The 21817-nt window shown below is 47.6% G+C and overlaps 1 protein-coding gene across 1 annotated transcript in view; it reads left to right on the top strand.

Annotated features, from left to right (window-relative positions):
- Nucleotides 1–20455: 20455 nt before the first annotated feature.
- Nucleotides 20456–21817, top strand: part of LOC117587374 (protein snail) — a 5336-nt gene continuing 3974 nt past the window's right edge. Inside the window, exon 1 of the mRNA XM_034278023.1 lies at nucleotides 20456–21817. This exon is cut by the window's right edge and continues 143 nt beyond it. Within this exon, the coding sequence (XP_034133914.1) occupies nucleotides 21483–21817 (335 nt within the window). The 5' untranslated portion in view covers nucleotides 20456–21482.

Below are 21817 nucleotides of genomic sequence, written 5' to 3'. Positions count from 1 at the left end.
AACTAGTTATGCTTCAACTTTGACATTGACATGAGTTGCCTTGAGAGTAGCGCTGCTCCGGCTTTAGTTCTAGCTGCAGTTGCAGTTCCAGGACCTGATCCTGCTCCTGCTGCCGCTGATGGCTCTGCTTGCTCTTTGGTATTGTTGGAATCGTGTCCTTTGGCGTGCCGGCTGCGACTGGCGGGCATCCTCGACAGCCTCCTCTACACCTCTCTAGCCTTCTCTTTGCCGCTTATATAACTTTCTGTGCGCTCGCTGGCCTGGCCAAACACACACTTTTGCCACAATTGAAGGTATTTTGCGTTCGTTGTTGCGTTGCCGTTGCTTCTGCCGCTACAATCAAGGTTCTGCAAGGAGTAGACATGAAAGTAAATTATATTAGATTTACTCACTGGCAGGACTGCAGACAAAGAGCAGCCCCCATTTACGAACAAATATAAGTACGAATATTCGTTGCAGATTCCCCAAAGGGACAAATAAGAAAGGGAAATAATAAAGAAGCAAGTAAGTTCATAAGATATGTATTAAATGTGTTCTCATGTCTGCGTTTCGCTTGAACTTCATACAAAATTGATAAATGGCGAACAGTTTCCTCACTTTCCTCTTTACTACCTTAAAATCGAACATTCTCAGAGTGCAAGCTGCAAAGTAAGTGAAAACTAATCGCTGCATTTACTCCCTTAATCATCTCATTACTCTTGAGCGCATCCAATTACCAGCACCGTGTATATCCTCCACGCACCCACGAATGTCCCTCTGTCGTTTTTCTATCGTAAAATAATCCATATATGCAAATGTCAGACTGGAATCCGCACTTCAATTTAAAGTAAATACGCTGTAAACTATGCAGCAAACACACCACCAACCGAAACACCAACTGCACTCCTCGTAAAATTGCATAATTTAAATGCCGATTTGCGAGTGAAAATTGTAAACAAGTTCCTGCGGTGGTTGGCAGCCATAATATTTACATTATAAATGCAGAAACCGCCGTGCAATCAGCGTCAACTGAACCCAAACCGAGGCGCAAGACAGCACACGGACGTGGCAGGGCAGCAGGTTGCAGCAGATATTGCAGGCGTTTGGGTTGGCATGCCACATGGGGCAGAGGGGTCGGCGATTTGCAACACTTGATTACACTTAATTGATAAATTGTTATACTTTTTGCACTAAATTGCACGGGCTATACGTGGTTTGGCAGTGCCAGTACGTAGCTTTTCCACGCAGCCACGAAAGGAGCGAGAGGAAGGACTCCCTTCCAAAGTTACTTCCACATTCATTGGAAGGAAGGCGCACACGCACGGACACGAATACGAACACGGACATGGACACGAAACTATCTATCCCTATCCCACTTTTAAAAATGGCGCATACACTCGTTGCCATTGTTTAGGAAATGCAGAGACGACAATTGCAATTCCGACTCTGACTCTGACTCGGATTCGACTCGGATCCTGATTCCGATTCCGATTCCAATTGAGATTCCCATTCATGGTATGCGATTCTTGCCTGGTTCCGCTTTCGCTCCCTTCCTCAGTATCGAACACACTTTGGTCACTTTTTTTTTTGCAGCTATCACATGGTGGGAAAAGGATTATTTTCCACCGAATTGGATTGATTCTGTTTTGCGGTTGGGTTATTGAATATATGGCTTAATTTTTTTCGCCTGTTCGTTGTTTGGCTGCTCGCTTCAGCAACAACAACTTGTTTCACTCTGCACTTGTCGAATGTTTTGTGAATTGAAATCGACTGAGAGACAGAGAGGGAACGACGTGGAAAGTGCTCGGCTCGGGAGAGCGCACTCGCTGGTGCTCTGCTCTCGGCGAGTGGTGAGTGGTGGTGCGAGTACATGCAACAAATAGTCAACTGTTGGTTGCCTTAGCCTACCTCACTGTCGTCTCCGCCAGCACACCCCTGTCCCGGACACTCTCTCATACTCTTTCTCTGTCTCTCTGCCCTCTCTCTTTCCAGCCTTGCACATAAACAATGCGAGATTTTATTGCATACTTTGCAGCAACCGCTGGCACTGCAACGAGTGTCGACATCGCAGTTTATACCCACACACACACACACACACACAAGACACCGAAAGAAAACCAATCTCGAGGCACACACACACACACACATCACTTTGTTGCATACCTCATAGCTCTGCTCACATGCAACACGAAACATCTGAGGATTGTCAAATCAATTCATGCATAAATTAATGATAATGGGAGGCCCCATGAACATGCTTGGGTCTCAAGAAGGGAATACATTTGCGCTATAGGAATCTAGATAGTTGCTATAGAATGAAACTCTCTCGTACTCGCTCTGATTTGTTGCCCTGCTATGTGTATGTTTCCTTGGCTTGTTTTTCTCAGCACCGTTGCACAGTTTGTTTTTTTTTTCCACGCTTTTCTCTTATAGATTTTTTGCACTTTCTCACGTAATTTTGTTTTGCTCGGGCTTGGACTTGGATTGCACGTATTGTTTTATGTATTTTACAGTTTATATTATTATTATTATGAGTACTATTAAACTATGGACTTGTTTCCTCTTGCGCAGTGTGGCCTGCCGCTGTGCGTCAGTTTTTGACGTACCACTCCCTTCTACTGTGCGCTTCGTATTCGCAGCTTTCGTTTCGGTTGTTTCGCCGTTGCCCGTTGCCCGTTGCCCGTTACCCGTTGCCCGTTGCCTTTGCCATCACGACTGCATGTGTATCTGTGCGTTGGGTTTCTGTGTGTGTAATTTACAGCGAGTGTGCGTGATTTCGGGTCAGCAGCAGTGCCAGAAACAGCAACAGCAACAGCAACAGCACCAAATTCAACACACCAACGCACCACCCTTGAGGTGGTGCTGGTGCTGGGATGGGGTTGTTTGTTGCCTCGTAACTATGATCCCAACAAAGGGTTGCCTGTTACACTCTATGGCTGAGAGGAAGATGCATCTTTGCTTGCATTTATTGATGTGAATATGACGGCTTTGATTTATCAGATAGCGATCGATAGGTAGTGCGCCATTTGATGGATGATTGTCCCCACCACACACATAGAGACACAACAAGTAGCCAGCCAGCCCCCAGTTCGGGCGCCCACATTCAACAACCCCAAAAGCAAAGAGAGACAGAGAGATGGATCTGCGCCTGCGCTGCTGCTCTCGCACTCTCATTTCTCTGCACAAAACAAACGAGTAAGCCACACACACACACGGCCACTCACAGAGGGGGACATGGACTGGGACAGAGGCTGGCAACGGACTCGTGCCAGGCAAATCCACACACACTTGTGGATTGCCGAAAATTATGCAACAGCACCGCAAGAAGCAGCAGCAGCAGCAGGAGCAGGAGCAGGGACTGGGAGTGGGACCAGAAACAGGACCACTCTCGGGGGTTGGAACGCCGGCCGACAGGCAGAAGGAAGCGCGTCCAGGCCGGGCCGGGTCGGGGGTGTGTTTTGATGTCTGCCACTTGGCTGCCCGGCTGCCCGGCTGCCCGGCTGCCAGAATTGGCACGGCGCTGGGTTCAAATCCAAAAACGAATCCTCAACCTGGAAATCTGCATGGGTCTGAGGTCTGAGGATTTGGTTATAAATTATGAGACTCAACTAAGCGCCGCTCAAGTAGTAAGCATTTAATTTTGTATTGTTTCCATTCCTTGGGCTGAGGAACTATTTGCTGGGGAATGTCCCCTTAGCATAGTTGGGGCTGACCAGAGAACTGACAACGAAACTTGCTCCTTGTTGTCCTTTTTAACGTTTTGAGGTTTTGGGTTTATTTCGTTACGTTTCGTTTCGTTTCGTTTCGTTTGGTTTCCTTTGGTTTTTTGGTTCGAATGAGGACTGTGGACTGTGGACTGAGCACTGGTTCTGGGGTTTGTTTGCACAGCCCCAAAAACCGAATCGAAAACGGGGACGAACGGACACACACAGCAGCAGCAACAGCAGCAGCAGCAGCAGCGACAAGGACTTCATGGCCCGTGGCCCATTATTGCCCCCCTTCGGCCAAGTCCCTTGCGGTTACAGTTTTTTTTTTGTTTTTGTGTGCCACTGCCTCTGCCTCTGTTGTTGCTGCCACTGCCACTGCCACTGTTGACTCTGCTGCTGCGTTGACATCAGCGCTTCCGCTGCGGGCTTCCTTATTATTCCTGTCACTAAGCCGCCCTTTAAATTCGCAATGAATGCCAAACAGCGAAACAGTTAAATGGTTTTTTTTCTCCTCCCATTTCGTATTTCGTATTTCGTATTTTGTGGTGCCTCTGTTGTTGTTCGGGCCACGGAAGTGCAACACCAACGAGCCCAAACCAAAAACCAGACCGGAAGAGCGTGGCAGGGTATGGGGAGCTGCTCTGGCAACAACCGCAAGGTAACCCCCAGCCGAAAAAGGGGTTGCTGTTGCTGTTGCCGTTGTCCTGATGTCCTGATGTCCTGATGTCCTGCCGCGCGACGGCTGCCTTCGCGGTTACATTGACCCTTTTTCCACGGCCATAGGCTTTTCTTTCGTCAACGCTAATGGAGCTTAAAAAGTTGTCAAAGCGGCGCGGGATTTATATTTTAATTTCAAAGTGACAAAATAGAAAATGAAATGCAGAAGGAGTGGCAGGAGGCAGCTCTAGGGTCTGTTCTGTGAATAGAGAGAGAGAGAGAGAGAGAGAGACAGAATCCAGGAGTTGGGCTCCACCGAACAAGGCATCAAATCAACAGAGTTTCTGCCTGCCCATCACAAATCAGACGCGAAGCGTCGACAGCCAGTCGAAACGGAAGGAGTGGAGGGACAGACATGCTCGGACAATGGTGTGGAGGGGGAGAGTCTATTCCTGTTGCCGGTCCTGGCCATCGCATTTATTGCCATATGCTGACAGTGTTGCTCGCGGGCAGAGTCAGTCGCGGCGATGGGGGCCAATTTGAGCTGTCATAAAAATGTACAACAACCGGCAACAAAGCAAACAATGCGACGAGTGCCAACAGCAACATCACAACAGCAACAACAACAACAGCAATGGCCGCATTCAGCAATTGTGCAAACAAATTGCTGTTGCACTTTACTTTTATTTTACGAGTGCGAATGCCAGAGCTTTCTTCTTCCCATTTTTGCTTGTTCGCTCAGTTTGTTGTTTTTTTTGGTCTGTGCGCCTCTGGTTGACGGACCAAAGGAGTCCTGGCGTCTCCTGGTACCCATCCACAGTCCGCCTGCTGCCCAATTTGCATTTTACTATCGCTGCAGGTTTTTATAGTTGTTGCTTTTGCATTTGGCGATGTCGTTGTTGCTTCTACTTTTTGATGCCTCACTCTGGCTCTGCTTTGGGGTCCTGCTGCTGCTGCTGCTGCTGCTGCTGCTCCTGGGTTTTTATTTGCCTCCACCCAAACCAGCTCTCCACTATCCGCAATCCATATTCTTGCTTTTTGTAAGGTTCTCGCACTGGTCATAAAGTTTACTTAACATGCCGCTGACGCTTTAGTTTTCTCTTTTTTTGCTACCGCTTCGTCGCTCTGTGAGAAGCTGTTAGATTTCGGATTGCAAAAGTCAAGCTTCTTGGCAGATGGAGACAAACACAGAGACGAAACGGATTCGGACACAGACACAGCACAAACACAGACAGAGAGAGAGAGAGAGAGAGAGCTCTTGTAATGTTGTGTGTAATGGCTTGCCATCAATTATATCAATTTCTGGGCAGAGAAGTTCTTGGAGTAAACAACACCACTTCAGTGGCAGTGGCTACTCAACTTGATTAGTTTGATCAAGAGGTATGTTCAGTTCCGGCTACATTTATGGCACAAACTCTGGTCCGTGGCTTTTTGCGGTTTCATTTCTGATATCTGACTTCGATTGCATTTTCAGTTTTTTTGTTGGCAAAAGTTTTACTGATTGAATGCAGGCCAGACGTGACTGGAACATTATTCAAGCTGCAACTATCTGTTTGATTGGAGGCAGTCATAAATCAATTATGAACTAATAAGCACCAGAGGAAAATGGTGGAAACTACAGCTAAAGATTCATGTTTAAAATGTGTAAATAATAGCAACATAAACAGCAGAACTTTGGCACTAATTTGTATGTTTATAAGCATAATCTCATCCATAATCTAGCAAAATAAAAGTAAAACAATAAATAAATCTAAACCAAAATCCATTCAAAATGAGCTAGCAACAAGCTGCCCACCCATATCCCAGTCCATAGCCCATCAAATCCCATTTTAATACAGCAAAAGTTGAGTAAAATATAAACAATTTCCACCCGCCGAAGTCTAGGCCCCTCCACAGCAGTTGCTAGGGTGGGAAATTTATTCAAAGAGCTATTCAATCGCGATCCCACTAAGCTCACAAGGTGCTTTACTCCGGTTAGGTAGGTGTTCACTTTCCAAGCGATTTACGAGTCTGCCCAGAGAGCAGAGCAGAGCGGAGAGCAGCGTAGGACCGGAATGGAGTGGAATATCCTTTGGGTTTCAGGCCATCCATCCCTTGCACATTTTGCGCAGAAAACATTTTACAACATTTGTATTTATTTGGCGTCACGAGTTTAAGATGTTGTTGATATATGTTCACCGTTGTGCGACACACACACACACACACGTGGCAAGTAGCAAGTAGCAAGTAGGAAGTGGCAAGTGGCAAGCGGCAAGCGGAAAGCGGCAACTGCTGCAGCTACACATAAGTAAATTAGGATTTATGCTTTGTTCTATTTGAGCGCTGGAAAGCCATAAACGATTTTTTATGCACAGCCACTTGGCTGGAGAGGGTCTCCCCCTTGGAGCAGCAGCAGTTCGCACCTTTTTCCGAATACGATTTACGACCCCATGCATGCGAGAACGTAAAATTGTTATAAATTTGCATGTGCGGGAATCTCTCCTTTGGCCAAGAAGGAAGCGTCTGGGAAGGAGTAAAGTGAAGAAGAAGCAGCAATAAACCCAACTTACGGGCAAGATCAATCGCAGCGGCTTGTGGCAGTTAATGGCACATGAAACTGAACAGAGTGCAGAGTTCAGAGTTCAGAGCAGACACAACAGAGGAGTACTCCAGCTGGCACACTGAGTAGAACAGAAGAGAACACTTTACTGGAATCACTGGGAGGTGGAGCTGGAGCTGGAATGGCCTCCAAGTGAGCGTAATTAATGCTCGCAAATTTATCAAGCTGCATTAGGCGGCAATGAATGAAACCTGTAACTCATTTTGTCACCGAAAGCAAACAACAGAATGCGATGTAAACTGTTGCTAAGCCTGCACAGGCATCGCGTGTGCATATGTCTGTCTACCCAGGGAATGACAGCAGCGAAAAAGTTGTGCCTTCACTTTTCACACACACAGCTTTCCCTTTTTTCGAAGCGATTCCTCCTACCATTCGCGCCACTGTCACTGTCATTTTCCCCGTGACCCACATGACTGACACTCCACGATGACGCAAATCTTAAAGCAGTCGCACAGCAACAATGGCAGTAGTAAGATGTTGCCAGCAGATAGTCTTCACTGGATTAATGCTGCCATAATTCGTACTCTGCCTGCGGGGGAGTGGCCTCGTTGGCCGAAGTGGGGCCTGGTGGAGTGGAGTTCATTTAATATATCCGATAAAAGTATTTGCAATAAATCCTGCAAAAGCTAATGATTAATTGCTCTGTAGCTTTTAACGTCAACGCGCATAGTAGGCACGGATTGTGTGTCAGACGCCAACAACGGTGGTGGCAGGCAACAACAATGCCAGCTTTTGTGGCACTGGCATTGGCCAATGTGGCGTATGAGTAATTCGACTTTGACGCCGCAACGCCGCGCGTGGTTTTGCCTACAGCCACAGGGCAGAGCATAGAGCCATAGCCACACACGCACACACGCACACCACTCTCCAACACCAACACATTTGTCTTTTGCCCGTTACTGTTGTATGTTTCATGTTTTGCGTTATTGTCGCTTCAAGTAAAAACACAAAAATATTTATTTCAAATGAGTCCTGTGTACGCGGCACACAACTGCGGATCGTTACGGGATGTGGGATGTGGGATGTGGGGTATGAGATGTGCGACTGCGGAACTGCGGAAACTGGTAAACAGAATCCCCTGCCCAGCGGCCTGCCACGCCCCCAGACAACCAGTCATGATACCCTGTAGGTGGTACCCTGAAATGGAGAATGGAATTACCTTTAAAGGCGTTTTTTAGGGAATTATTTTCAGTTATTTTAGCTGCAATTTCATTTAATTACTGGATCGTAGCACTACCCAGACAACTGCCTCATGGATTCCATTAATATTTACCATATTTGATACATTATATGCCTAGATAAATTTACTTTCAACTTATTTCATTTGCAATTTTCACACCTTAACTTTTGCTTCATTTTTCTAGCTCTAATTTTCAAACCCTCCAAAATTCTTCACTTTTCCAACTCTCAGGTTCTTCCCCTTGGGTACTTCTCAGTCTTATCCCAACTACTTTCCCAATTGACTTGTTTTTTTGTGTCCTTTTCGGGGAATTCGTTTTTTTTTCGGTGGGTGGCGAAAGTAACTTTCAGGGGGTTGGTGGGCCGTTCGGTTGCCACGTTCTCTGGCGCCTTTACCGCGGCACGGGGGAGGACTGAAAGACAGCATTTGCCATAAATTGTGAAAGTGTCAACGAAAGGCAAAAATACACACACACACACACAGCAACACATAGAGCGAGAGAGAGGACACACACAGAGAGATATATTTAGAGGCGGGGAGGCGAAGCTTGGGCACATGCACGCACGCACTGCTGTAGAAAAAAAACAATGCTAACGACATACAAACAAACAAATCTATACTCATTTGTGCTACTGTATTTGTGTACTGTAACTGTGTGTGTGTGTGTGTTTGCTAGTATTGGTGTGGGGGGGAGGCAACACGCACGCATATTTATTTTGAACACATCTCTTTTTTTTCCGTCTTCTTCGGCCATCTAGGAATGCGTTATATAAATAACCATATAAATATATATATATGTATAAATGTGTACATATATGTATGTGTGTGTGTGTGCATGGAATTGGCCAACATATTTACGCATATTGTTCTAATCAGTGGCAATGTCCCGGCGCTCCCTTTGGCCTCCTCCTCCTCGGCAGGAATGTCAATTTTTTGCTGCCTAATTTATTTCGCCGGGACCATCGAAGCAAGGGCCAAGGACCAAGGCAAGAAACGGGAATTGGCTTCAATAAGAGGAATAGAAATGGAATAGAAACCACCCCTCAGGATGGGGGATGGCAGGACACTTTTGACACCCAACAGAGACGCTTCAGCTGCTGATTATTGCCAGGACACATTCCAGCAGACGAAGGCGTTTTGGGTGGGTGTGGCAAGCGCATAATATTCAACCAGATTTCTCTGCTGGCAGAAGGTCTCTCCCCCCCCCTGAGTCCTGGAGAACTTTGCATGAGAAGCTTCGCTGTGGCCGCACTGCCTCTGACATCTCATGGAAGATGGATAGTTCTTGGGACTGGTCAGGTAGAATCGATATCAAACATATTTATGGTACGCACGTGACCTCTCGCTGACCCCTGTCCAGCCCCAAAAGAGTTCTCCCTTAAAGCTGCCTTTAAATTCCCCCCTGCAGTTGGGAAAATAATCTCTGGGACAAAATAATGAATCTTCTTAATTGAATATACGAGATTATGAATCAACAGCACTTACCACAATTACTGTATTAATTTCCTCGAGGAGAAGCAAATTGCCAGCGAGGTTTGGCCTCCCTTTTGGGGGATGGCTTGCAATCATAAGGATTCAAGACAAGCCTCATCTGGCCGGGGGCGTTGGTCCAGTGTTCCACTAAATTGGACACATCTGCACAGTTTTCTTTAGCTGTAGGGAAAATAATGCCATTCCCCTTCGCCACAGCGTGTCAATCTAGCGACTCAAATGGCGGCACGCATGGCAAAGTTTTCCATCCTGCGGCCAGGAGTTCTGCCTCTGCCTCTGCCTGTGCCTCTGTCTCTGCCTCTGCTCTGGGGCTGCTTGAAATCCCCGCACGTATCCGCATTTCCACATTTCCACTTTCCACATTGCCAGACTCGCAGTCGCATTTGCATTTGGCTCCATACACACAATTTGTATGCTTAAGTAAGCCTCGACTGCGTGCATGTTTCTAATGGGCGGCACAAAAGGTTATACGTTGCCCCTCCAGCTCTCCAGCTCTGCTCAGCCCTTACCTGATGCTGAAGCAAAACCGGAAAAAAACGAAGGGCAGGGCACGGCACGGCACTCCCCCCACCAACAGCAACAACACAAAACTCATTTCGCCCTCGGGCGTGACTTTTATAGCACTTTGTTTCTGAAACACACACACAAAAAATGACTGGGAATCCGTACACCCCTCGAAAACGCATTCGAAACTTTTGCTGTGGCAATTTTGGAAATGCCCAAAATGTGTTACAGATTTTGGGCGGCTTAAGTTTTAGGCTGCGGGTACAAAGATTGTGTTCAAATGATTGCAACGGCTGCAGGTCCAAGTCCGTGCAGAAGATAGAGAATATTTCTATCAGCTGCTATCAAAACTCATGCTCGATGCAAAATTCTTAACTACTATAGCAATTATGGCTGCACGGTTCTCTTGAAGTGTATGCAAAGTATGGCCCTAGCCCCTACATTCTGCTTGCTGTTGTAGCTCATGTTTCTGATGTTTCTGCTGCTGTTTGGTTCCTTCCTGCTGCTGTTGCTGCTGAACTTATCAACACGCCGATCACTTGCGACAGTTTCCGTTGCGCCACACAGCACAAACACACAGAAACACACAGACAGAGAGGCTAATTACCCCGGCAAGCAGTTCAGTTCAGTTCCATTCTCATTCCCATACCCATACCCATAACGATATCCAACCAAAAACCCTCAACATCCATCCACCCAAGCCCCTCTCTAGCTGCACCTCACACCCCATTCAAGGTGAGCAATGTAAAAACTTCCTGTGCACTCATTTAGTCCTGCTGAGCTCTTGTTGCCGTTGTCCTTATGTAAGCAGCAGGAGCAGTGGCTGTGGCAGTGGCTGCTCCTCGCACGCCTTCTGCCGCCAGGCGAACGAAAAATAATACACGAAAAAATAATAAAAACGAAACGAACAAAAAACGGATATAGAAATTCAATACTTTGATTCGTGCCACAGCCACAGGACTAGCAGTGGGGGCAGGGGTGGCAGCGGAGGAAGTGCAACCATACAAGGTAACCAAATGGCAGGAACAACACGTACCACAAGCACTTGTTGTTGTAGCTGGTTGTGCTGTGGCAGCAACAAGATTTGTAAGTGCTGGGAGTGCAACTGCGAGTCCAACTCCAAGTCCAAGTCCAAGTTCGAGTCCAACTCCAAGTCCGAATATCTCGCTGGGAACCAAACAGGAAACTGGGCAACATTGGTGCATTATACTTAGTGGTTTCCACTCGATTGATGCCATATGTCCTCTGTGGCCCACAGGCCACACCATCCTCCCTCCCCTGTGCCAGCCCGCCACCCTCCGGGAAAGTTTCGCTTCCCAACTAACGATCGACACAAAATACAATTGTAATTGCAGCGCACAAACTAATAACAACATCACGCAATGTCCTGCGTGGGAACGTGCTGTGCTCTATGGAACTTACCGTTGTATAATTACTGATATACAGATATCCTGCCACTGAAGGATACTCCGGCGCAGTGCACTGTGCTCTGTGCTCTGCCATCGCTTAACTATTAACAGTCGGCAGGCATTCGCATCCGGTCTGGAGTTTTTCAGCAGGGAGAAACCCTTCTGAGGGTCTCTGGAGCTGCTGGGAAAAGCTCTCAACTCTCAGCCACACCATCAACTACAGAGGACAGACGCTGGGACAGACAACTCACATGTCTGCCAATTATAAGCAACTAAACCGCAGATAACAGAGGATGCTGCGGCTTCTGAGGCTGCTGACTGAGACTGAGACTGAGACTGAGACTACCCAGTGTATGGAGCATATTCCCTAGAATATACAGTATCCCAGCCTCCATGGGATATGTGCTGTCAAAGCGACGTGACTAAGTGGTGAAAAATGATTTCGTGGATACGTGTGACTCGCCCTCGGTGGGAATGAGCGGGCGTTAAGCGTTCACGGCTTCCTCCACGGGAGCCCGGGAGCCACTGCCACAGCCACAGCCATCGAGAGGGTCACTTGACGAGCTACCTCAAGGGGGAAAAGGGAAAGACGAAGGTTGAACATGGAGCTGCGCGACTGGGAAGTGGATAGATGGAACTGGGTACTGGGTACTGGGTACTGGGTGGACGACTGCATGTGTCGTGCAATCGTCAAAGGATCAACATATTCGGTTCATTTGGAGATGGGGCGATGGGTTCGTGATGCAAATTTGTCACGAGATACTTCCCTGGTCTAAGTTCCACGAGGGTTCCAGGGAATTCCGTAGAATCCATTAATCTAAAGGAAAGCGACTCCAATGAGGAGACGCTTGAAGGAAAAGTTACCAAGGGAATCTAGAGTGAATCTAGTGTTATCGGAGGTGAAATAATGATGGAATATGTAGTCTATATTCTTCTTTATGAATCCTCTGAATTTGTGATTGTATTCGCAAGTAAACTGGCTTCGAGGAAAGACTTTCCAGCACACTCTTCTGTGTCAATCTATGTCCCAAGCTGCTCTCAATCTGTAACCATATTCTGGGTTCCATACAGTAATTTGTTCTCCTTTGTCCTTGTGCTATGGCTACCTGTGAGAAAAGCTTAGTTTATCCTGCTGGCTCTGGGAATTCTTTACACATTTCCTCCCCAATCGGTTGGGTCTTTTTGCGTGATTCACGCCATCAGCGCCGGTGTCTTGCAGCATCTCTTGCAGTCTGGCGTCGTCGTTGTCTTGCTGCCAAGTAGCACTCAAAGTGAGTTTGCGACGCATTGCCGCATTGTCGCTACTTCATCAGCAGAGGCAGAGGCAGAGGCAGAGGCATGGCGTAGAGGCAGAAGCACTGGCATCAAGTGCAAGTATCCATGTCCTCGGCGTTGCTCTGGCTGCACTTGTGCTGCATCTCCATCTCTCCATCTACAGCATCCATCTCCTGCCCCTGTCCCCGGCCCCGGCCCCAGCACTCACTCGACACAGAATGTTGCCAGTTGGCAACTGAGCGTCCGCAGGAAATGAATACGTGTTGAATATTTGTCGAGTTGAAGCACAAGGACATGAGGATAACATGGCATGCCAGCGCATGGAGAAGGGGCTCTAAGAGGCTTGGGTTGCGAGTGGGTTGGGTTGTTCGTTCAACCACCCCTCATGGCACCTCCCCCTAAACATCTACAAGGCAAATATGTGCACATCCACTGTGTGTATGTTGTGCTGTGTTGTGTGTGTATCCATCTACAAACGTTACTCGTGGCTGTGGATGAGCTCCCCATGTGTCGCTTAGCCTTGCCTGGACAGGGACTGGCATGGGACGGGGGGGGATAATGCGCAAAACAAATATGATACACAATCATGTATATACTATAAAGCATCTGCTCCTGCCTGGCCATAGATTTGCAAGCGTTTCCATAAACACAACAACAAGAAAAGCAACAGCAGCAGTGGCATCAGTGGCAGTGGGCAACATCAGCAACAAGCTGCAAGGACCATCGCCAGCTGCTGCAAATGGCACGCATGAAAATGAAAGGCCCATCGAATGGGCGCGTTCATTGGGAATTTATTTCAATAAGAGAAAGGAAAATAGATACAGCAGGGGATGAGGGGAGAAGGAAGGTAGAGCAGCAGCAGCAGCAGCAGCACTAAAGGCCATCGGAAACTACAATCACGTCTGTGCATACGAGTGCGAGTACTCCTCGTGTATGTCTGTCTGTGGCCAGAGATAGATACATGAGACCACTGGCAGGATATCATCGCTAAGTGCTCTTGTTGCATGCTACACAAGCAACGAGCCAACTGAGGCTCTGAGCTCTGAGCTCTGAGCACCGACTCGAACAAGTAATTAAGATTAGTGACTCAATATATGTACAAATGTATGCACAAAGATACATAGAGCAGAGTCCACAGACAAACAACATCCATCCTTGCCTGGCTCTTCTTTGTCTTTGCTCTAAAGTGTATTTTCTCCAAGGGAAATGTGCGAAAGCTTTTTGCTGTTTCTTGCATTCGGTTAATGTGTGTTGGAAAGCTGCATCTTTCGAAATGAAATGTGCCTTAAAGGTGTAGAAACGAACCCAGAACATAACCCAGCGATAACTCAGACAGCCAGACTCCATCAAATGTCAGTTTGGTTCTTTATAAGTTTAGTCTCTGCTCCCACAATTATCTATCCAAAGGCTTGCTACGGATTGAATGAAATCAATTGCTGAATCGGAGAAACCATCAGCCATAGGACTGTGCAAATATCAAATCAAATAAGACAGCACTTCTCTCAGCTGAGTACTCCAAGTCTGCAGGAATGAACAGCTCATCCAACTGCCTGGTGATAACCCAACAAATTGTATTTGGAACTTCACAAACGTTGCCTCTTCCAGCAACAATGTAAATTTATGGAACAACTGTCACTTTTTGGCATTCCTAATTTGCACAAAAACAATTGCGCCTTCCCCGTAATACCCACAAATTGAAGAATCAACTTCAATGGCAGCTCTTCTCCCATTGATTGACGTTCGACCCTGCTGCCTCCCTCCATAACTTTGACTTTGCTTGGGCGATTAATTGAATCAACAGCAGCCGGGAAATGCAACCGCCGATATTCAAAATACTTCTCCCAGACTTTCTCGCTGCCTTTCTCAATTTCTGCATCTCTGCTGCCTGGCCCTGCCTGACAGCCATTAGTTTATGGCTGGCAAACAAAACAAATGCCAGAGGGCACTAACCCAGGCCGAAACTCAGAGCTGGTCCTGGATCAATCCCGAATTGAAATTCAAGAACTGGGTGCAGCCGTCAGCATGCAGCAAAAACCAGAACCCGAAGCAGAACCCGAAGCAGAAGCAGAAGCAGAGCCAGGGTCAGGAATCAGGAATCAGGAATCAGCTGCTTGCATCGATGAGGAAGGAAAATGTGGAAAATGAGTAAAATGAAATAATGCCAATGTGGACAGCTGTCGTGAAAATTGTTGAAAGGCGAATGAAAAGCGGTTCTCTCTCACTCACTCACACTCTTCGAGGTCGGATCGTATCGCCCTTTTGGCAGTTTTTTAGAGAGAAAAATGAAGCAGGCAGCAAGCAGCCAAGAGCCAGCGGCAGACTGCATCTCCTCGCATCACAATCATCATTATCATCCTCGATGCTTGCTGTTGTTTTTGTGTTTATGTAGATCGTCAAACGTTGTCCCGTCTAAGGATCAGAGATGGGCGAGGCCCAACCCAACAGAAATTATATTTGCGGTCCTTTTTTTCTACCTGGAGCGCACCTCAGACCTCGGACCGGGGTTCGTGCTCTTTTACGTGCCCCCGACTCCTGCTGCTGCTGCTGCTGCTGCTGCTCCTTCAACAGAGGTCTTTGAACCCGAGAGTCTCGTCTAACGATTTGTGGGTTTCCAACTCGCTTTTGTTGTCCAACTGCAACAGCTGCAACAGAGGATCCCCGCGCCGAGCAGAGAGAATCCCTAGCCGGGCAGCGAGAGATTTCCCCGACTCAACACCCCGGATTCAGGCGAAAGCCCAAACAAATGTAATTAAAAATACAAAGTTTCGAATTACCGGAATGGTAACTGAACTCAACTCAACTCAACTCAACTCTCGCATCGGACGCGTGTGTCCAGTTTTTGGGCTGTGGAAGCCGCACAAGTGGTGGCAGGAGCAGCAGCAGCAGCAGCAGCAGCAACAGTAGTGAGTGGCAGCTAGCTGGCAGCACTCGGCGGCAGTCAGGAGCTTCTATATCCTGTTGCAGGATATGCTAATAAGTTTGCCCATCAAAACTGAGCAAAGTGCAATTTCGGGCGATGACGCAAAACCCCAACTTCACTCTACACATTTCCCCCTACAGCCCGTTGTTCTTTTTTTCCCCCCGTTTTTGGTATTCCCCAATTGCTTTACCTGTTTGCTGCTGTTTCTATGCAGACGCCAAAAAATGCCAAAAACGGGGTGGTTGGGAGTGTGTTGTGTGGCTGTTGCTGTTGCTGCCGTGCCGTGCCGTGCCGTGCCTCGCCGCTGTTGCTCTGCCCGATGATGATGATGATGATGATGATGATCACGACGATGGGGTGGTTGCAAAGCCATTCAAAAAGGAGTAACAATGAAATTACAGCAGAAACAGGAATAAATAGCATTTGGGAAAAACTCGACAGCGTTCGGGAGGAGAGAGATAGAGACAGAGAGAGTTACGAATTACACAGGGACCAAAAACCGACCCACAGACAGACAGACAACGCGAATACAATAAAGATGAAAGCGAAGTCAATTGGTGAGCCATCGAAGCGTGAATACTCTCCTTTTGTAGGGCAAAAGCTGATGGGTTTATGTTGCCATAAACTACGACAGGACACACACAGGACAGGGTCGGGGCAGGGAGCAGCCAGCGATTGCTTTAATTCAATTATAGCATTTCAATATTTCATGGCTTAACTTTCGTGGCGTTTGCTGGAATAGTTTTAGAGGTGAGTATTCCATATTTCTTGATGGATGTAACTCCAGCCGATATTCCGCATGCTCTCTCTCTCTCGGGTCTATGCCAGAGAGTGTAGCTACAATCCAGAATCAGACTCGTACTGGTACTCGGACCCAGACTCTGTCTGGTACACACACCCGTGCGCTGTTTCCACTTTAATACATCATTGAATGAATGGGAAAACGGAATGAGCATGCCAGACACCTGGCTCGCTTGGGCTCTGCCTCATGCCTCATGCCGCATGCCACATTGCTTTTGGGTTCGCTTCGGCTCTGTGCTGTTGGGTGCTGGCTGGAGGCAGAGGAAAGGATCAACAGTTTCTGGTTATAGTTCGTTCGGCTACAGCTGCCGCCGTCACTTCCGTGCCACGCGAGCGTCACACTTCATGTGTGAGCGAGATGGAGTGAGTTATACATAGAAAGAGATGGCTAGAGAGAGAGTGTGGGGTTGGTCGTAGCGTTTTGAGCCAGCGCTAGGCAACGCCAAATAGCCTTTGGCAAGCTGACAAGCCAAATACGAACTGCATGCATGTCGTGGCGGCGGGGGGGTGTAGCTGCTGTGTGGGTGGTGGTGGTGGTGGTGCAACCCAAAATCACCAAGGAAAAGCCATAACAGCCAACAGCTGGCCCAGCTGCAACACAGCACTTGTAGAGCATTTCCTGCTCCCACTCCTGCTCCTGGTCTAAGTCCTGCTGCGGCTGCTGCTTTTTGCACGCTCGCAAACGCGCTCAACTGCATCCCCGCAAACGGGGCTGCGGTGCACCTTTGCTTAGCCGCTCATTGTACTCCACCCAAAAACTAAATAAACTCAAAAAACTATGGACAAGCTTTAACAGAGCGACAAACCAAATGCTCTTGTGGCAGGAGTTTTTGGACTCCAGGAAAGTTTCTACTAAAGCAAAAGGTAAGTAAATATTTGCAAGAAATTAATACAAAGTTAAAGATGGGTTTCCTTTCGCTTTTCATACTCCATACATCCCAGCCAGCACTCTCTCCCCTTTAATGTCATTAAACTCAGTCGAAATACCCCCCCCTGGTAAGGGTATAGAAGAAATGCATAAAGAAAGACTCATAGCACCCAAACGTAGAGACATAGTACGCAGAACTACTCGTAAAACATGAAACAGGAAAGGCGCTGTCGCTGCATTAACCATATTGTCCTTGTTCCAGGTGAGCGCCTCCCTCTGTCCGCCCAAGCGGTGCCCAGCCCAGTCCTGCCGCTGCCGGCTGCATAATTTGGTCGTTGCTTTCCTGTCGCTGACGCGTGTCTACGAGTAAGTTTCAATTTGGCAGCCACAGCCATATGGAATACGGTCTCTATGGCTCAGAGCTTGAACCGCCTCACTGCCTCCACATCTGCAGCGCGTGGCCAGCGGCGATATAAGGATCGCGCTCCTGGTAATGGGTGGAGGAGTGCGACTAACGAAGCGCAACAATTTCGTTGTGGGTTGTCCAAAGCGCATCTTGTGCCACATTTGCCTGCAAGACTGTTGGCCGTTGGCTGGAAAAGCAGATTACCATTCCACAAGGAGGGTGGCCGAGTGCCCTGTGTGCCATGCGAGTGGTTTTTCTTAGCTCAAAACAGAGACAAGGACCTACCCGAGCGCACACCTAAGGCTTCCACTTCCAGGGAGGAACCCCTAGCCCAGGCCCAGGCCCAGCCCCAACCCCATTCCTTGTTGTAATTAGTGCAGTCGAATTCCACAGATGGCCTATACGTTACATTGGCATTCATATTTACATACAGACAGACAGAGAGAAATGCATTTCCAAGGAATGCCCGAGCAAGGTCCTTATGGCCCTGACCCTACCACAGTCGCCTGTCATGTCCGCGAGATGGATGGATAGATAGATTGGATTGGATTGGATCGCTTGCCGTGCACTTCTTGGCTTTCCTCCAAAATTACAAATATTCGAATTTGTTTAAACAGGGAAGCCGTAGAAAGGAGAAGGACTGCATCTGTCCCCAGTCCGGGGATACCATAGAAACCCCAAAAGCGGAATTCTCTTACAACAAAAATATGGAATTTAAAGTCCTGAAACCTCAACCGAGCAGAGCAGCCTCTGCTGTTGCAGAACGTTGCGAAAGTTGGTCGTGGCAGACAAATTGTCTGTTGTCTCTCTGGCTAATTAAAAGGTTAAGAACTTTGTAATTTAAGTGTCTAATTATGCAGACCCGCTTGTGTCGTGTCTGCTACTCCTCCACCCCTCTGCACTTTTTGCCAATCGAAAGCTGTACTGTACTTAAATTAATTAGTCTGTTTCCTGTGTGTGTGTGGAGTCTCAGAGATTATGCAGCAATATATGTAAATGGATGATTGGCTGTACCGACGGCACTCTTTCAAACCGTTTACTGTAAATATTTGGACATGGAAACCTCGCTCAAAAATGGAAAGACATTCATTTTTCCGAGTGTGATGTATGACACACACCCAGCTAGCTGTCAATCAAAGTGGACTCTGTGCAGTGGCAATTAATCATAGACCGATTTGGAGTCCACAGCCCGACCTTTGATACAGAAAGTAAACCACTTATTCATGCCCAGTGCATGGAGGAACATGAAGGAGGGCAGCAGGACAGCAGCCGGACAGGACATTGCAGTGACATGGAACGACAGGAGTTAGTTTGCTGTTTATCTTGTACTAACTGAGTTAGAAGCAAGGAGCAAGCAAGGAGCCAGCACACAGCACACAGCACTGTTGCTTGCCCCCGTCCACAGGCGTCGCCGTCGCTGGCAATTTGTTGAAAATCAGAACGGAGCAACAAATGCAATGCAACAGCAATTAACTCGGCACAACTGCCACATTCTGTGAGCGGCGACGGCGGGGCCGACGGCAGACGGCAGACGGCAGGGCGGCAGGCTGTTGCGAAAATCCACCCTGTAAGCTTAATAACAAACGGGAGAGGGGGAGCGGGGTGCAGGCCCCGAGCCAAAAAAGCCATGAGCCAATTCAGGTACGAGTGTATGTCCTGACACAGCAGCGCCAGAGAGAGAGAGAGAGGCGCAACAATTACGAAATGGAAACGAAATGCGGAACGTTTGGCAAGAGTGAAACACTTCCTGATTGTTGCCTTGTCGCCCGCAGGACGCTCCACACTGTCAAACTAGTCTAGAAAAAAGCTACAAAATTCTGAATTTATATAAAAATGTAACACAAAATGTTTTAATAGATAATATAATGCCTTTTCCCTAAAGATTCAATTAAATTTCAGCATATTTCACCATATTTTATATTAATTGAATAACTCTCAACGTGTGCCACTGGCTTAAGGACAAGCAACAGCAATAGCAACAGCTACGGTTCCATTTTTTGGGGGTTGCTTGCTTGTTGGTATTTTAGGGGCTGTGTTTTTGTGTTCCACTGCTCTGCCATTCCGTTCCGCACTCGCGCTGCTCTCTCGCGTGCCTTCGTTCAATGTGTCTCTGGCTGTTGCTGGCAACATTAAGTCAGCAACATTTGAGTCCGTGCGCTGCAGGCAACGCAGCTCATGTAAGGTGTCCCATCAGCCAAAACGGCGCCCCTAACAATGCCTTTTCGGTCAACAAGCAGACAAGCTAGGGGTGCGAAAACGAAACATTTAGGCAGCGGACGGAACCACCTTGCATGGTTGCACCATGGCTGAAGGCAGCGCGGCCTTGCCGCCCCATCGGAACAACCCTTATAAGCGGGGTTTCGTTCAGTTGGCCTCTCATAAGCATTCAAGCATTCGGTTCGTTCGCATTTCTTCTCTATCTTATATAATATTATATTTTCTCCTAAATCAATTTTTTCACTACCAACAACAACAACAATAATAATAACTTAACTATTCTGAAACTCGCGTCAACCTCACTTAACCTTTACCACTAAACCTAAACCCCTAAAACTAAAACTGCAACAACAACTACAACTAAAACTACAACTAAAACTAAAACTAAAGCTATACTTTCCGTATAAACATTTATTTTTGACTCGACAAAGTTTTTGGTTTCAAATTGTTTCCCAACAAACAACAAGAACAACGAGCCACAAGCAAAACAAGCAAAAATAAGCCACAACCGAAGGATATATCCCCACTCGCAAATCAAACCCAAATCGGTAAAAGGGGAGAGGAGTGGAGACCAACACCCACGCAGCAGCAGCAGCAGCAGCAGCAGCAATCCGAAAGGCGTTATGTTTTGAGTTCATTTCGTGTAAAAACAAAACGTAAACGTAAACGCAAATGTAAAAATCGATAAGCCACACGCAGCCAACGCGAACAACGTGTCCGTGTCCGTGTCCGTGTCCCGTGTACTTGAAAGTGTCTGTGTCCGGGTACGGGTCCGTGTATGGGAGAGAGCAGCAGCAGCAGCAGCAGCAGCAGCAGCAGCAGCAGCAGCAGAGTCGAGGACTGACCCAAAACGTGGCTCCAACTCCCAACTCAATGACGGATACGGGTCTGGGTGCCAGGTCTGGTCTGACAACGAATCAAGCGCAGAAATGTGTAAAGTGGCTGTGAAATTCGAGGAATCCTAACCAACAAACACAACAAAACAAAAAACAAAAAACAAAACCAAAACTAAAGTAACCAAACAACAAACAGAAAAGCAATCCATAAAATGCGAACCTAAACCAAAAAAGAACAAAAAGAAGGAGAAGAAGGAGAAGAAGGAGCAAGTAACGGGAGCAGAGACGGCAGACAGCAGTATGCCCAATCCCGACAACCTGTACAAGTAAATCTCTAAGAGACTTTCGGCGAGCCAAATCTATTTTCACATGCGTCATCAGTTACTGCGAAATAAAATCAGCAACGTTTCCTTTCCGCTTTGCCACCAACGAATACCCCTCAGACGGTCTTTGCTCGTTCGAAAATCGAAACTCGCTTCAGCACTTTACTACCGCTCTACGCGCTCCTCCAGCTACAGCTACAGCTACAGCTACAGCTACAGCTCCATCAGTCTACACTAAACCTCACAACTGCCTCTGCATCTGCATCTGCCTTTGCCTTTGACTTTACCTTTGCCGCTTCCGTTAGCCAAGATGCCGCGCTGCCTGATAGCCAAGAAATGGAAGGCCTATCCCTGGCTGGATCGGTCCGAGGATAACACACAACAGCCGCAGCAACAGCAGCAACAGCAGCAACAGCAGCAGCAGCAGCAACATGCCACAAACACATCGACTACTTCCAGAGATGAAGATCTGACGCATCTCAAATCGCGTCGCTCCACCCTCGACGATGACGAGGAGATCGATGTTGTGGGCGATAAATTCCTGACCAAGTTGGAAAAGCAACGCACAAGCAATGCCTCAGCAGCAGCAGCAGGAGCCACCACCGCAGAGGCCACAAATAACAGCAACAGCAACAGCAATGAGAG

Source organism: Drosophila guanche, unplaced genomic scaffold (genome assembly GCF_900245975.1).
Source record: "Drosophila guanche unplaced genomic scaffold, DGUA_6, whole genome shotgun sequence".
Lineage (NCBI taxonomy): Eukaryota > Metazoa > Arthropoda > Insecta > Diptera > Drosophilidae > Drosophila > Drosophila guanche.
This window is presented reverse-complemented; position numbering and strand designations above follow the sequence as displayed.